Genomic DNA, 15,767 nt, shown 5'->3' on the forward strand with positions numbered 1-15,767 from the left:
CAGTTCTGACTTAGAATAAGTGGACAACTACAAATACCTAGGTGTCTGGAAGGAGAGTTTAGAGTCTAACCAGACTCACATTAAGCATCTCCAATCAAAAATTAAATCTAGAATCAGCTTCCTATTTCGCAACAAAGCATTCTTCACTCATGCTGCCAAACATACCCTCGTAAAAACTGACTATCCTACCGATCCTTGACTTCGGCGATGTCATTTACAAAATAGCCTCCAACACTCTACTCAGAAAAATGGATGCAGTCTATCACAGTGCCATCCGTTTTGTCACCAAAGCCCCATACACTACCCGCCACTGTGACCTGTATGCTCTCGTTTGCTGGCCCTTGCTTCATATTTGTCGCCAAACCCACTGGCTCCAGGTCCTCTATAAGTCTTTGCTAGGTAAAGCCCCGCATTATTTCAGCTCACTGGTCACCATAGCAGCACCCACTCGTAGCACTCGCTCCAGCAGGTATATCTCACTGGTCAACCCCAAAGCCAATTCCTCCTTTGGTCGTCTTTCCTTCCAGTTCTCTGCTGCCAATGACTGGAACGAACTGCAAAAATCTCTGAAGCTGGAAACACTTATCTCCCTCACTAGCTTTAAGCACCAGCTGCCAGAGCAGCTCACAGAGTACTGCACCTGTGCATAGCCTATCTATAATTTAGCCCAAACAACTACCGCTTCCCCTACTGTATTTATTTATTTTGCTCCTTTCCACCCCATTATTTATATTTCTACTTTGCACATTCTTCCATTGCAAATCTACCATTCCAGTGTTTTACTTGCTATATTGTATTTACCTCGCCACCATGGCCATTCCATGTGTACCTCTGTGTTGTTGTATGTGTCGAATTGCTTTGCTTTGTCTTGGCCAGGTCGCAGTTGCAAATGAGAACTTGTTCTCAACTAGCCTACCTGGTTAAATAAAGGTGAAATACATCAAATAAAAAATTGGTTCAAGAGGCCATCAATCCTCTGGTGACCCTCCAGACCAGCAACTCTCCTTTCTGAGTTTACTGAACAGATTAGTGTAAATTACAGCAAAAAAATGCATTCAATATTGATATGAATGATTATCTCTGGCAACTTACTGTATCATACTACTTGATTAAGTGGCCAAGTATTGAATGACCAAGACAAAGAGGATCAAATCTGATTCTCTCTCTCCTTCTCTCTCTCTTTCTCTCTCTCTCTCTCAGACCTGTGGCCATCGCTTTGTGAAGTTACATGGCGTATTGAAGCTGCGTCAGATGATTGGGAAGTGTTATATCCGTGGTAACGACCTGAACTATAATGAAACAGACATGCACTGGCAGAACCCTGATCAGGTGTGCAGCCACACTAAAGACATCACAGGCGAAGTCATGTGCAACATGGGCATCTCTGCTGCCATCACTGACACAGAGGTCATCGTGGGCGCCCCTGGCAGCTTTGAGTGGCAAGGTAGGCATAGATTTGTTTGAGACTGCAAAAAATACATCCCACAGGGACAATATGGTCAGTAAAGTTAAGTACAGTCATGACCAAAATTATTGTCACCCTTGATAAAGACGAGCAAAATAATACAATAAACATCTTTTATATTAATATAATTTTTCTGAGAAAAATATTTTGTTTAACAAGTAATCTTTTTTTTTCTCTCTCACAAAGATAGGGGTACAACATTATTGGCACCCGTGTTTTCAATACTCCGGCACCTTCCCCTTGCGAGGATAACAGCACTGAGCCTTTTTGTAAAATTCTTTATGAGATTGAAGAACACATTGGGAGGGATCTCAGGCCATTCCTCCATACAGAATCCTTCCAGATCATTACGTTTTTAGTTTTAGTTTAAGCATCAGCCAATTACATTTGTCGTCGCTCTTGCATGTGATCAAAGGCTACATGTTAAGCCGATATCACACGAAGCAGTCTGGACGCAATGTATGTTGCTTGCAACAAAGTTGCATCTGGGTTGCTCGGTGTGTCACCCCCCATATGTTTCTCTGTCCAGTTTCAACTGAAATAGTCCAACATGAACTGCACTATATAGCTAGCTAGCTTAGCTCGTCGCTAGCTTGGTTAGCTAGCTAGCTCCTTGCTAGCTTGGTTAGCTAGCTAGCTTGGTAGGACATGGTTTGCAAATATAGCTAAATTGTACAGCCAGCATTTTGTCTATATCGATGCTGTTCCAATTTACCAAACGTTTGGATAACTTTTGTGTATCAGCAAAGTTGCTTGAGATGATGCCACTTGCAACTTGCATCTGCAACCAAAATTGATTTAGCTGTTCTCATCACATTTAAAAAAAAATATATATATTTCATCTTTATTTTGACAGGGAGTCACGCTGAGACCAATGTCTCTTTCACAGATGAGCCCTGCATACACATCAGTACACTTTACACATCACTATACACATCAATATTCACATCAATACACAAAAAGCAAAACACAATAATAGAAAACAAACCTCAGTCAGCCTTTTGAATTGCCCTAGAGCCACCAATTCATCCATTATCAGAGAGTTTTTGAGATCCTCCCTCAAGTAAGGAGCAAAGAAAAAGCAGATTTACCTAACTCAGTGGCGATCGAAGGGATCTCCAGAGTTAGCCATCCCTGAGACCGCGTCTACTATCTCATTATTCTGTATGTTAACAATGAAGTCAGGTACGGCTGAAGTTTATGCAGGACGGCTTTATAAACAAAACCTGGTACATTTAGCCCTATGCTAATCTCACCAGGTGGCCGTGATTAGATCCGGTTCAAATTCAGCTATTACAGCTATTTGTCAAGGACATAATGCTCTTCAACTTTTTTTTCACAATGTATGATACACTTAAATGTTGTATAGTCCTTTATATTTTCTCCGTAAAAGCACATGGATGTATGTTAAACGGATAAGCAAAAATGTGGGATTTAGTTACTGTACACACTGAGTGTACAAAACATTAAGGACACCTGCTTTTTCCATGACATAGACTGACCAGGTGAAAGCTGTGATCCCTTATTGATGTCACTTGTTAAATCCACCTTAATTGGTGTAGATGGAGGGGAGGATTTTTTGTCTTGAGACAATTGAGACATGGACTGTGTACTGTATGTGTGCCATTCAGAGGGTGAATGGGCAAGACTAAAGATTTAGGTGCCTTTGAATGGGGTATGGTAGTATGTGCCACTTACACCGGTTTGTGTCAACAACTACAAGGCTGCTGGGTTTTTCACGCTTAACAGTTTCCCGTGTGTGTCACGAATGGTCCACCACTCAAAGGACATCCAACCAACTAAACACAACTAACTGTAGGAAGCATTGGAGTCAACTTGGGCTAGCATCCCTGTGGAACGCTTTCGACACCTTGTTGAGTCCATGCCCCGACGAATTGAGGCTTATGAATTGGTAACATTAGTAAGTCGCCTAGTCATGAATGCGATGATCATGCATTATTGGTACTCTACACTTGAGACAGACAAAGTGAAGGGGAACAAAAGTAAACTTTGAATTTACAGCTTTAAATATATCCCTCTGGTGGCCAGGTTGACGTATTTTAAGAAATGCCATTGGTGTGTGGAGAAACAGTTTAAGATCTTTGATAGGCTGATGCGAAATTTGTTAGAGGAAATAATCCTGGCCACCTGGTGAGGGTTAACATAGGGCTAAATGTACAAGGTTATGCGATGGGAACAGCTAACATGTAGCCTGTGATCAGGTGCAACTATGTCGATGATTTTAATTGGCTGTTGCTTAAACTTTTTCTCATGTTCGCAAGTATGGCCCCCTGGAGTTTGCTAAACGGCATTGGCACTTGGATTGGAACCGGTACTATGGTCAGGTGACATGAAAATAGAGCTCTTTGGCCACGCACACCAGTGGTGGGTTTATCGTCGAAAGAAAGATGCATATGCAGAACAGAACCCCATACCTACTGTAAAATATGCTGATGGATCTTTAATGTTATGAGGCTATTTTGCTTCTACTGGTCCTGGGGCCCTTGTTAAGGTCAACAGCATCATGAACTTTACCCAGTACCGCAAAATTGTAATCCAAAAACCTGGTTGCCTCTGCCAGGATCCGCAAGTGGATCTTCCTGTATTGTTTTTTATACTTTATCAAGGGTGCCAATAATTATGGTCATGACTGTATGTTAGCCTGGTCTGTGTGTGCGGTATAGTCAACACATGTGGTCCTTGTCATGCTAATCGTGTCAGTTTTTGTGGTTGTTTCATATTTTGTTCTAAAATGTCAGTGTGTTGTTCTGCTTCTATTTCAGGCAATGTTCATGTCTCCTGGATGAATCCAAATGTCATCTATGACACCAAGAGAAGCAGCTTCCCCAACTTTGGTAATCGACGGCACATTTACATAGGTACGCTTTTTTTCTTGCTTTACCCAGGACACTTCTATATACAGATTTGAATTGAACAGGTTTTTAAAGTAAACGGTGAAACATGATGTGTGCGTTTTCTGTTGTCAGTTAACCTATGTTGTTAGTACGTCAGTATGTAGTAGTTAGAACAGAGTGGCTGCATGGCCAGATTTTCTAGATGCCTCTTCCCGATAGCTAAACAGCCGTACCTTCTGCGCATGTGTAAGATTCTCTACTTTACGAACAATTTCTTAAGATTAAGATCAGATCACGTAAGTCAGACATAGTCTTTTTTAAAAGTTAGTAATAGTATATTGTTTGTTGTTGTTCTTTTCCAGGCTACTCGGTGGCAGAGGGCCGAGGCCTCCTCAGCCAGAGCCAGGACACAGTGGTGACAGGGGCTCCTAAGGATAACAAGGATGACGCCAAAGGCTCGGTCATTCTGACTGTGAAGAAGAAGTCGACGTCAGGGGACGGGGACCAGCTGAAACCCTACCTCACCCTGAGAGGCGAGCAGATGGGCTCATACTTTGGGAACTCCCTAGCCGTGGCAGACCTCAACAATGATGGGTACAGTATGAATTATAACTTAGTCTTACTCCTCTTAATCCCCATGGGACATAAGTAACTTGTTTTAAATCATTGATCTAGTGTATTTTGGAATGAATTTAACTGCAATATCAATTTTTCCTGAATTGATTTAATTGAAATACTATTGACTGAACCCTGTCAATGAAACAACACTCTTTGTTTGCACATTTTCGTAGTTGGATGGATCTGATCGTCGGAGCCCCGTTCTATTTTGATCGGAAGAAGGAGCTTGGTGGAGCGGTGTACGTCTATATGAACGAGAACGGCTCCTTCCGGCAGAACTCCAGCATCATACTCCGAGGCCCTAGAGACTCTGCGTTTGGAATGGCTGTGGCTGCCATTGGAGATGTCAACCAAGATGGCTTTCAAGGTAAAATATTTAAATAAACCAACATTTTCTCACACTTATAAAGAACCTAGGATAGAAAGTAGTTAAAGGCCCAGTGCAGTCAAAAATGGGATTTATGCCTCCCGGGTGGCGCAGTGGTCTAGGGCACTGCATCGCAGTGCAAACTGCGCCACCAGAGTCTCTGGGTTCGCGCCCAGGCTCTGTCGCAGCCGGCCGCGACCGGGAGGTCTGTGGGGCGACGCACAATTGGGCTAGCGTCGTCCGGGTTAGGGAGGGTTTGGCCGGTAGGGATATCCTTCTCTCATCGCGCTCCAGCGACTCCTGTGGCGGGCCGGGCGCAGTGCGTGCTAACCAAGGGGGCCAGGTGCACGGTGTTTCCTCCGACACATTGGTGCGGCTGGCTTCCGGGTTGGAGGCGCGCTGTGTTAAAGAAGCAGTGCGGCTTGGTTGGGTTGTGCTTCGGAGGACGCATGGCTTTCGACCTTCGTCTCTCCCGAGCCCGTACGGGAGTTGTAGCGATGAGACAAGATAGTAATTACTAGCGATTGGATACCACGAAAATTGGGGAGAAAAGGGGATAAAATTTATTTAACTTTTAATACTTCCACTCTGACGTTGGAATAAAATTGTGAAATTGTGAAAATTATAATAATGCACTTTTAGTGCAAGAGCTGTTTGGAAAAACTGACTGAAATTTCAGCCTGTTTTGGTGGAATGGAGTTTTGAACTGCCTGGTGACATCAACCGGCTGTAAATGTCCTAATAGACCATTGTACCACAGCGTTGTTGAATACTTGTTTCTGATTGGTTAGAAGGGCATTCTAGAATGGACATTAAAACCAGATAGGGGACAGTTGGAAAAGATATCTGGAAAGTTGAAAATATATCGGACACCTTGCAATAATGACGCAATATACGCCTACACATACAGACCTTACTTGCTACAAAGTTACAGAAAGCTAAACCAACAACCACACAAACCGAAATTGGATAGTTTGTAAATGCAGGCCCAACGAGGAAGAACTTAGTTAGCTAGCTAGCATTGTTTTGCTTTTTCAGAGACATATTGATGAACATGGATTTCTCCGGTCCCTATGTTGCAGTCACAAAGCAAATGGCGCCATGCTGTCAAATCCTTCCACGTTTCTAGTTTGACAAACTGTTTTCAGCAACGGTATTTTTCAATTCAGTTGTCATATTGGCAGATTTGCTAGCAACTAACTATTTAGCTAGCTTCTAGCCTGGTGTTTGATAAGCAGTGCGATCTCCTCGTAATGAACTGGCAAAATCGGGCATCATCAGCTCAACGTTATGGATGTATCCAAATTAATGTCAATAGAAAACCGCTTAAACAAATGCAAATGCAGCTATTTTGCTGTTATTCTGGCTACGGAGGTTGTGACTGTGTTAGTCATCGCTAGTTGGCTATAGTAACTAGCAAGCAAGGTACAATGACGTTGCCAGCGAGCATGGCTACTACGGAACATATAGAACAAACAACTGGGTCGCGGGCCATAAATATCAAACAAACCAAAATATGAGAAATTATGAATTCTCTTATAAAAATGGAAATATCAACGGATTTTTTTCTTTTTTCTACCGGTAAATGTGTGCTTTAGTATTGTTTTCTTTGGCAACTGTGGTGTAAGCAGGATAAACACCTCCGTTCTGTACATTAACTTGGAAAAATGAACTCCGCTGCGTCATCCACATTTCCAAGGTAAAGTACAGAACGTCGGCGTTCATCCCTTACATAAGAAAGAGAGTTACAAACCTCACTGCCAATAACAGCTAGTTTTCAGTTTCCCCCTCCCCACTCAGGCCACACCTAGACAGTCCTAGCAAAATGAAAAACAATCACAGTAAGGTACTTAACTGTTACCCAGAAATAATTTGATATTGAGATAAAAACGGCTGCATTGGACCTTTAATCTCTCAGAAGATAGAGTACAGTATTTAAGAATAAGCCACATATATCCTTTTACAGCATTTCTGTCCTGAACACTATACAGTAGATCACCATAATGTCTATGACACTGGTATTATAAATCTATCATGTGCCTTTCTGACATGAATCAAAGCTGTTTGAATGGGATTTTGACAACATTTCACTCTCACTAAGTATTGGCTCAGTGCTGAGTGCTGACATTAAATTGAATGGATAGAACATTCCTGACACTCAGTGATGGAACAGGGCTTTTGAAGACCTTTGTTGGAGACACAAGAGCCTATAATTTCTATCTCTTTCTCGCTCTCCCCCTCCCTTTCTTCACAGATTTTGCGGTGGGCGCTCCGTTCCATGGAACAGGCAGGGTGTTCATCTGGACAGGCAGTGCTGAGGGCATCTCTCAGGAGCCCAGTCAGGTATGGAAACACACCCTTAGGCACAGGATCTAGGATCCTCCCTGACTCCTAACCTTAGCCGTAAGGGTATTACATGTAAAACTGACCTCAGATCAGCATCTACGGGTAAATTCATCCTATGGGGCTCATGGTGAGGAGAGCTGCAGAGCTGAACAGATGAGGAGCAATTTCTGTTGCAACATCTGGTCGTTGTATTGACCTCCCTCTCCTCAGGTGATTGAGGGGGAGGATATAGCTGGAGGTGGGTTCAAGACGTTTGGCTACTCCATCAACGGAGGGCTGGATGTGGATGAGAACCGCTACCCCGACATGGTGGTCGGCTCACTGGACGACCGCGTAGCCTTACTGAGGTAGCTAATCACAACAAGGATCTGTTGTTGCATTTAGATGTATATTGTGTTTTCGGCCTTCTCAGTTCTCATCCTTCGACCAGACATATTGTTTAATGCACAGCAGATCTATTGTATCAACCATAAATCCCTAATGTATGGTATATGTTCATGTTGTTATCTATTTGATCAGGGCCCGCCCAGTCATTCACCTCATTAAAACTCTTGAAGTGACGCCAGAGATTGTGGACCCTAAAGACTGTGACAACTGGTAAGATTTTGTTTGGTATAATGGTATTTGGACATAATGATCTCTCTTCAATGCTTGAGGATACTCAATGTTTCAGCAATAGTGATTCAACCCATGTAAGGACCCTGAATAGGGAATCCCTGACCATTTGAGTATGTTTTTCTGTGTTTGCAGTATGGAGGTGGAGGTCTGTTTCAACTACACACTGAGCACTGGGGACAAGGACTTCAGGAAGAACGTCAGTGAGTGTGGTTCTGTTACAACATTGTTACTAGATGACCACTGCTCTCACACTAAAACTGCTATTTTAGCGTAGAACAGTCATTCAAGTGATCTTATGACAAGATTGCCAACATGTATGAATGTCATTTCCGGAGCTAATGGAATTCAATTTAGTCCATTTAATTAAATTTGGTTCAATTGATTTAAATTCAATACAGTTTATTTATCCCCAAGGTACTATTGTAAGCCGAGGATGCATCACGTTAACATGAGTCCTAAAGGGCCATTGTGACTGTTGGTTTCATTTGTGCCTAGCTATTAACTAATTGGTGAAAGTGATTGATTGGCAAGACAGTCCAGCCAATTAGCGCAGGTTGTTCATCAAAAGGGAGGAGGGTGTAAATTAGCAAGACATTGTTGGAGTTCGCCTTGCATTTTCCCGTACCCCATGTGGGCGGAGTTGGCTCATTTTAGACCATTCTCCACCCACCCGGGCCATGCACTGGGCCATGCAAAACAAACTCCACCATTGTTACCCTTGAACATATGAGCTTGTCAAGAAACACACACATAACATCTCAAAAAAGATGTTTTTTATAACATCACTGGCTTTGTCCCCTTTCCTTTGTAACCAAAATCATAAATCAAATGACAGATAACTAATATTATTATCTAAATAAATCTTATGTCTGGCACACAGTATGTACGCAAACACAACTGTTGGTTTCATGTGATTTCAAATGTACACAAAGCCTACTTGCTTTTATTGTTTTTATTCATTGAAGCCACATTTTTATTCAAACAATGGGGATAAAAGCTGCTGAATGAATGAATAAATAATTGTTATGAAATTCCCTGTAGTATGTATTCTAGCATTTTGTCCCGTGTCCTCTCAGCTGTGAAGTACACTGTGGAAGCCGACCTAACGCGGCACAACCACCGGGTCCGTTTCCAAGACAATGGCCTGGACAGCTACACTGGTTTCTTGTCAATGCCATCTGCCAAATGCAAAACGCTGAGGCTCGGACTAGTGGTAAGGAACTGTCACCGACATAACCTATTGTGACCATGGACTGGGTTTGGTTTTGAATTCATCTCCTCCTCCAGGGTCAAAGCCCTGTATCATTACTGTTGATCTACTTGTTGAGATTTGTTGGATAAATGCTTGAAAATAGCAAAAGGAGTTACCCTAACCATGTCTCGCTGTCTGTCCTGTAGAGTCCCATCCGAGACAAGGTGGAGCCCGTAGTCTTCTCCCTGAACGTATCCCTCCATGAGGGGCATCCCAAAGCCCGGCAGTCCCTGCAGAACCTGGATGCCTTCCCTGTGCTCAGTGAGGGAAAGGCCAGCCATGTCAAAAAGGAGGTTAGACCTAATGTTTACTGAGTTAATGTTTGATACCAAGGTGCGACTACTCATAATACTGTTTTGAAAGTTCCCCTTTACACAGAATCTCCACTATACTATTTGTGTGTGTGCCTCTTCAATTACTGCCCACGCTTTGTACACTGGGGTTTGTTGATAGTGTGTTGATGAAAATAATATTAGCTCCATAGAGAATAAGTATATTTGCTTTCAACTTCTCTCTCTCCCTCCCCTCTTTCTCTATCCCACTCCCTCCCTCACTCCCGCAGATTCACTTCCAGAAAGCCTGTGGCCCGGACAATACGTGCCAGAGTAACCTGCAGATGAAGGCAGAGTTTGCCAATGAAGAGCAGACACCTTTTCCCAGGTACAGTCATCAGAGGTCAGGGATCAAAGGTCATGACTAGAGGTATAGGAGGGATAGTTCAAAGTGTTATCAGCTATATGATTGGTGGCTTGAGAGGAACGTAAACCATAGAGGTTGACTTTGAATAAGGTAAGTCGCTTTTAGAGTGACCAAGACATCAAATCAAAGAGAAAATGTAATCTTTGTTAACTCTGTGTGTTGTGAATGTCCCTGTACAGCCATGATGGTCACCAGATCCTCCAGTACAGCGCCAGTGTCAAGAAGGTAATGTTGGTCGTGGACGTGACCAACTTCCAGTTGCCAGGGAAACCGGCGGAGGACGCTCACAATGCCATGCTCAACGTCACCATTCCCCCGTCACTGATCTACTCTGCCTTTCGCTCAAAGGTAAGCCTGCTATGCTGTGCTACTCTGGTGTCGCTCTTTGGCGTAATAGGGTGAAATTGCCCCTAGGCGCTGATCTTGGGTCATTTTAGCATATTCTCTACTATTGGTTAAGGTTAGGATTGAGGGTGGGGAAGCTGATCCTAGACCTGTGCCTAGGGGAAACTTCACCGCGGAGCCTCTATTATGGTGCGTAACAGAGTTAATTAGCTAGAAGGCTAACAGTTCTATCACACCCATTGTTTTGCACGCAACGATGCTAATGCTAAGCTATGGGTAAGTAAACAACCACATGTTTTTGGTTCTCTGATTGGTGATTTATAGATACGATTACTTGCTAGTTGTCCCAAAAAATGACTACTTCCTCTCTCCTCACGAAATGGTTGCCTATGTTCCACAGAACAACAACCCAGCCATCAAGTGTTCAGCAGAGGATATGGTTGTACTGTGTGAGCTGGGGAACCCATTCACCAGCAACCAGATGGTAGGTTCCAGTTTAAACTAGTACTCTCCGCTACTTCGTCTGGACCACAGCGGATACAATACAAGTGGGATGGGAACATGGTACCATATATAGGGTTTTAAATGTGGATTTCTACCACGTTCTGTTTTCCAGGATCAGGTCCTGATCATCTTTCAGACGTCTGAGATCAGCCTGGACACCAGAGAGATTCGCTCTACGCTGCAGCTTTCCACGTAAATGTCCCTCTCTTCTATGTACACTTCCTACTGTCATTACCTACATACACCATCCCTCATCACGGCATTGCTTCTGGACTGACCCGGCTACAATCATCTGTGACATGTAATTGCTTCTCAACCTTTGTCCTCTCTCAGGTTGAGTGAACAGAGCAATGTACAACCGCTGCCTCTTGTCATGGTGGTGGAGTATACACTGGAGGCGTCTTTTGCACTGTAAGTTAATGGTTTTGAGTCGTTTTAAGGGCATGTTTTGATTATAGGCATTAGGTAGCACCATACTGTATATCACAGGGATCTGATTCAGTGTCACTGCCTCTATTCTAGTGCCCAGTACACAGATCACACTCACTTCAGTGGGGAGATCATGGGAGAATCGGGCATGAAGACTGCCGGCGATGTTGGAAGTCCTGTGGAGTTCACATTTAAGGTTTTATTTATTTTTTTACCTCAAAAACAATCCTTGCTAGCATCTCTGAGGATCCTAAATTTACCTATGATGCCTCTTCTCATAGGTGAATGTTCTTGGGAAGCCGCTGGGTAACCTTGGAAACCTGGAGGTGGAGTTTGATTGGCCCTGGGAGGTAGCCAATGGCAAGTGGCTGCTGTACCTGACGGAGATCCAGACCAAAGGGACGTCAGACTCTCACTGTGTGCCTCCTGGAGCCATCGTCAACCCACTCAAACTCATGGTAAACCTGTTGGAGTATTATCAGGGCTATTTCAGTGGTGTTTCGTTCATTCAGAATCCCAATAGCTGGTATATTAACGTTAATGTGTTCCCAATTTTATGGTTTCAGATGGACTTCAGGTCCACAGTTGATAATGTTGTTGTCAATATAACACCTAAAAAACAGCTACTTTTAAGTTCCAATATTATAACACTTAGTTATGAGGTCTGTGCCTTTTTGATTGTTTTCCTTTTCCTCATAGTTACCAGAGAGCAAAGCCAGGAGGAGAAGGAAGCGAGAGGAGGGCTCCACAGAGGAGGTGCACCCCAGAGAACCCCGGGCCTCCCTCAATCTGAAGGGAACTCGCAAAAAGTCCTTTAAACTGGTGAGGGCCGTCCCCACCATCTTATACATAAGCCTAGAACCTGAAGCATTGAATTGTCTCCCTGAGCCAATGCCTAGGCTTTGGCTTAGTGGGCTAATGCTCTCCTCTGGTGAGCAGGAGACCTGGGTTTGAACCCTGTCGGTCACATTATGCACTCAACTGAAATGTGTATGCCCAAATGGTGTACTGGTGCTAACTCCCTTACAACTGCTGTTGTCTGTAGGACTGTGTCACGGGCACTGCTCACTGTGTGAAATTCATCTGCCCTCTCCGCAACATGAACAACACTGCGACAATCATTGTCAGGGCCAGAGTGTGGAACAGCACCATGCTGGAGGTAAAGTCACCAAAGCACAGTGGTCTAGTCTTAATGTGAACTTTCTCCCCAGCTTCATTAGAGTGACTGGAATGGGTGTACCAATAAAGCCCTGTTTATGTGTTGTGTTTCCATAGGACTACAGGGAAGCGTGGCGGGTGACAGTGAATGGCAAGGCCACACTGAAACTGGTCACAGACAAACCCACCATCAGGATGAACACTGAGAGCACAGAGGTAATGACGCCATACTAGTCATACTGTAACAAAGGCTAGGCTACATCCATACTAATTTAAAGGTAATTTCCATGATGATTACTGAGTGATGATACATGATAGAGGAGGAATATACAGAATAATAATTGAGGATACACTTTTACATATAGCCTAAATGCAGACATAGTTAATGTCCTCTGTTTGATATCCCCTGTGTAGTTCACCCTGAATATAGACCCAGAGCTGGGGGAGGAGTCTACGTACCAGGTTCCCCTGTGGATCATCATCGTGTCTGCTGTCGCTGGCGTCCTCCTTCTGGCCTTCATCATCCTCCTTATGTGGAAGGTAACGATCCAGTATATTAGTTATTACAATGGTCTGCCAGTTAGGTCCAATTGAACAAATATCCTACACTGACATTAGCAGAAAGAGGAGAATGGAGATTCATTTTCGCCTCCAACAACAAATCCACACAAACTGTTAGATGGTACGGGTACCGCGAGACTTCTACTGTCCACTGGTTCGAAAGGTCCACCTTTTTGGATCCACAATGGATCCTGTTTGACTTGTTATTCTGACCGCCTTCCCCTCAGTGTGGTTTCTTCAGGAGGGCCAGCACCAGGGAGATGTACGAGGCCAAGGCCCAGAAAGCTGAGATGAAGACCCAGCCGTCGGAGGTGGAGAGGCTGACTGAGGAGTAGTGAGGCTGGGGGAGGGAGGTCCCCCTGTGGGCCTCTGGAACAATGCACTGGGTTTCCTCGGTAAAATAATAGTCCTTCCGTCTGTGACTCCTTGCAGCTTCCAACGGCTTTTTGCAGCTTGCACTGGCTTTCCTTAACTTCAGTCTTCCTCTCTTGCTGTCAAATTATAAATGATCTAATGGTTTCTCTTAATCAAGAGTATCTATCCACAGGGGAAACAGCATTTCAGAGGCTGTGACTTGTCTGATTGACTTTTATATGTTTATTTAACTCTTTTTTCCCAACCCTTTCCCCATTGCTAACTATTTAGTCTCTTCTCCTACCTAACCAGCTTTGCAGAGCTTGAGTCTATTGGTTGTGTGGTGATTTGATCATATATTTCACATATCTCATTTGTGTCGTCTACCATTGTCCCACAGTGTGGCTTTTTCAAGCGGCCCAACCACTTCAAGATGATGCCAATACACCAGGGAGTGAAGATTGGCAAAGAGGAGCGCTACCAGGTAAATGAGGGATTCCTCATCGAGGAGCCAAACCCCAATAAAAGAAAGAAGCACTGGATCACAAACTGGACTGAAATGCAGCATTACTACTGACTGATACCTTCAACACTACCACTACTCTTATTGAGAAACTCCATCTCAATATGCATTGGCTGGGCGCAAGTCTGGATTTGTGGACATTGTTTGGGAACAGGACTGATGGTGTTATGACTGCCACATTCCTTATAGTGTACAAGATTGAATGCTCTGGACCGAAATTTTATTTTCTAGAATTGTACTTTTAATGTTAGTTGTTTTGATGTCAATTAGAATATACACTGAGGCTACCAAACATTAGGAACACCTTCCTAATATTAAGTTGCGCACCTCACACCTTCTGCCCTCAGAACAGCCTCAATTCGTCGGGGCATGGACTCTACAAGGTGTTGAAAGCCTTCCACAGGGATGCTGGCCCATGTTGACTCCAATGCTTCCTACAGTTGTGTTTAGTTGGCTGGATGTCCTTTGGGTGGTGGGCCATTCTTGATACACACAGGAAACTGTTGAGCGTGAAAAACCCAGCAGCGTTGCAGTTCTTGACACAAACCGGTGCGTCTGGCACCTACTACCATACCCCGTTCAAAGGCACTGAAATATTTTGTCTTGCCCATTCACCCTCTGAATGGCACACATACACAATATACAAATCCATGTCTCAATTGTCTCAAGGCTTAAAAATCCTTCTTTAACCTATCTCCTCCCCTTCACCTACACTCATTGAAGTGGATTTAACAAGTGACATCAATAAGGGATCATAGCTTAAACTTTTATTCACCTGGTCAGTCTATGTCATGGAAAGAGCAGGTATTCTTAATGTTTTGTATACTCAAATGTGCTTTTTTGTATGTGGATTGTAAAAGACTAATTTGAAACAGTTTTAGATTTGCTAAAAGCGCTTTATTTTTATCTTATGATTTGATCTTTCCAAATGGAACCGACTGATATTTGCACGTCCTGTCATTTTGTACTGTGGTTTGAATAGAAATGCTTTCAAAACGATTTTAAAACGATGCTTTTAAACTAGTATGTGATTTGTTTACATTAATTGTCTGATTTATTACACTGTATGAGCCCAAGTTGAGTGATGGATGTAAATGTGCCAATAGAAAGTACAGTATGTTTGATCCCAGTGGCCTAATTCTGAGGAATGGATCAGAGATCGACTGATGAAGTGGTTCACACAGTAGTGTTCCAAGGCACTACTGCCACTCCTGAACCAAGAAGAAAGGAACATGGAGAAGTTTCAATCACAGAGAACTGTGAGGTTGGGGTCATTTCAAAACATTCCATGTACATGTATTGTAAACTACAGGTCTAATGGTTTGGTCGTTGTCTGATTGCTTTGTTTGTGTGTATTCTGTAAAATAATATGATCAATCTAGAAAAGAGAGAGTAGGACTATAATTTCAGAACTCTCTCCTAACTATCAACGGCATACACCAAATTCATTTGGGACTGGGAGCACTGTGCTTGGCTGTTAACTGTATACATGTCTTTGTTAGTATGTGACATAGTGAAAGTAGGCATTCCCACATGAAAAAATACTATAGCATATATACTATGTTATAAATACTACGGTATTCACTCAAGTGTTTGAGGACTTTACTGTAGTATTCACTGTAGTGTTTACTGCAGTATTTACAGTTAACTATCATATAAATATTGTAGTATAT

At 43.2% G+C, this 15,767-nt stretch overlaps 1 protein-coding gene across 2 annotated transcripts in view; it reads left to right on the forward strand.

Moving 5' to 3' along the window:
- LOC120034704 (integrin alpha-3-like) overlaps positions 1 to 14,480 on the forward strand; it is a 42,179-nt gene extending 27,699 nt beyond the window's left edge. The window contains exons 4-26 of one of the 2 annotated variants that reach the window (XM_038981315.1): positions 1,201 to 1,444; positions 4,249 to 4,344; positions 4,683 to 4,914; positions 5,112 to 5,305; positions 7,560 to 7,648; positions 7,862 to 7,998; positions 8,171 to 8,248; positions 8,402 to 8,469; positions 9,346 to 9,482; positions 9,668 to 9,814; positions 10,084 to 10,181; positions 10,400 to 10,568; positions 10,966 to 11,049; positions 11,182 to 11,261; positions 11,403 to 11,480; positions 11,592 to 11,694; positions 11,780 to 11,956; positions 12,198 to 12,320; positions 12,544 to 12,657; positions 12,774 to 12,872; positions 13,071 to 13,196; positions 13,445 to 13,612; positions 13,972 to 14,480. In XM_038981315.1, coding sequence (XP_038837243.1) covers positions 1,201 to 1,444; positions 4,249 to 4,344; positions 4,683 to 4,914; positions 5,112 to 5,305; positions 7,560 to 7,648; positions 7,862 to 7,998; positions 8,171 to 8,248; positions 8,402 to 8,469; positions 9,346 to 9,482; positions 9,668 to 9,814; positions 10,084 to 10,181; positions 10,400 to 10,568; positions 10,966 to 11,049; positions 11,182 to 11,261; positions 11,403 to 11,480; positions 11,592 to 11,694; positions 11,780 to 11,956; positions 12,198 to 12,320; positions 12,544 to 12,657; positions 12,774 to 12,872; positions 13,071 to 13,196; positions 13,445 to 13,552 — 2,781 coding nt within the window. In that variant the 3' untranslated portion in view covers positions 13,553 to 13,612; positions 13,972 to 14,480. Of the gene's footprint in view, positions 1 to 1,200; positions 1,445 to 4,248; positions 4,345 to 4,682; positions 4,915 to 5,111; positions 5,306 to 7,559; positions 7,649 to 7,861; positions 7,999 to 8,170; positions 8,249 to 8,401; positions 8,470 to 9,345; positions 9,483 to 9,667; positions 9,815 to 10,083; positions 10,182 to 10,399; positions 10,569 to 10,965; positions 11,050 to 11,181; positions 11,262 to 11,402; positions 11,481 to 11,591; positions 11,695 to 11,779; positions 11,957 to 12,197; positions 12,321 to 12,543; positions 12,658 to 12,773; positions 12,873 to 13,070; positions 13,197 to 13,444; positions 13,613 to 13,971 lie in introns of those variants that run through there. The other variant, XM_038981321.1, reaches the window with a different exon arrangement.
- The last annotated feature ends 1,287 nt before the right edge of the window (positions 14,481 to 15,767 follow it).

The sequence above is a fragment of the Salvelinus namaycush genome, chromosome 3 (assembly GCF_016432855.1).
Source record: "Salvelinus namaycush isolate Seneca chromosome 3, SaNama_1.0, whole genome shotgun sequence".
Classification (NCBI taxonomy): Eukaryota; Metazoa; Chordata; class Actinopteri; order Salmoniformes; family Salmonidae; genus Salvelinus; species Salvelinus namaycush.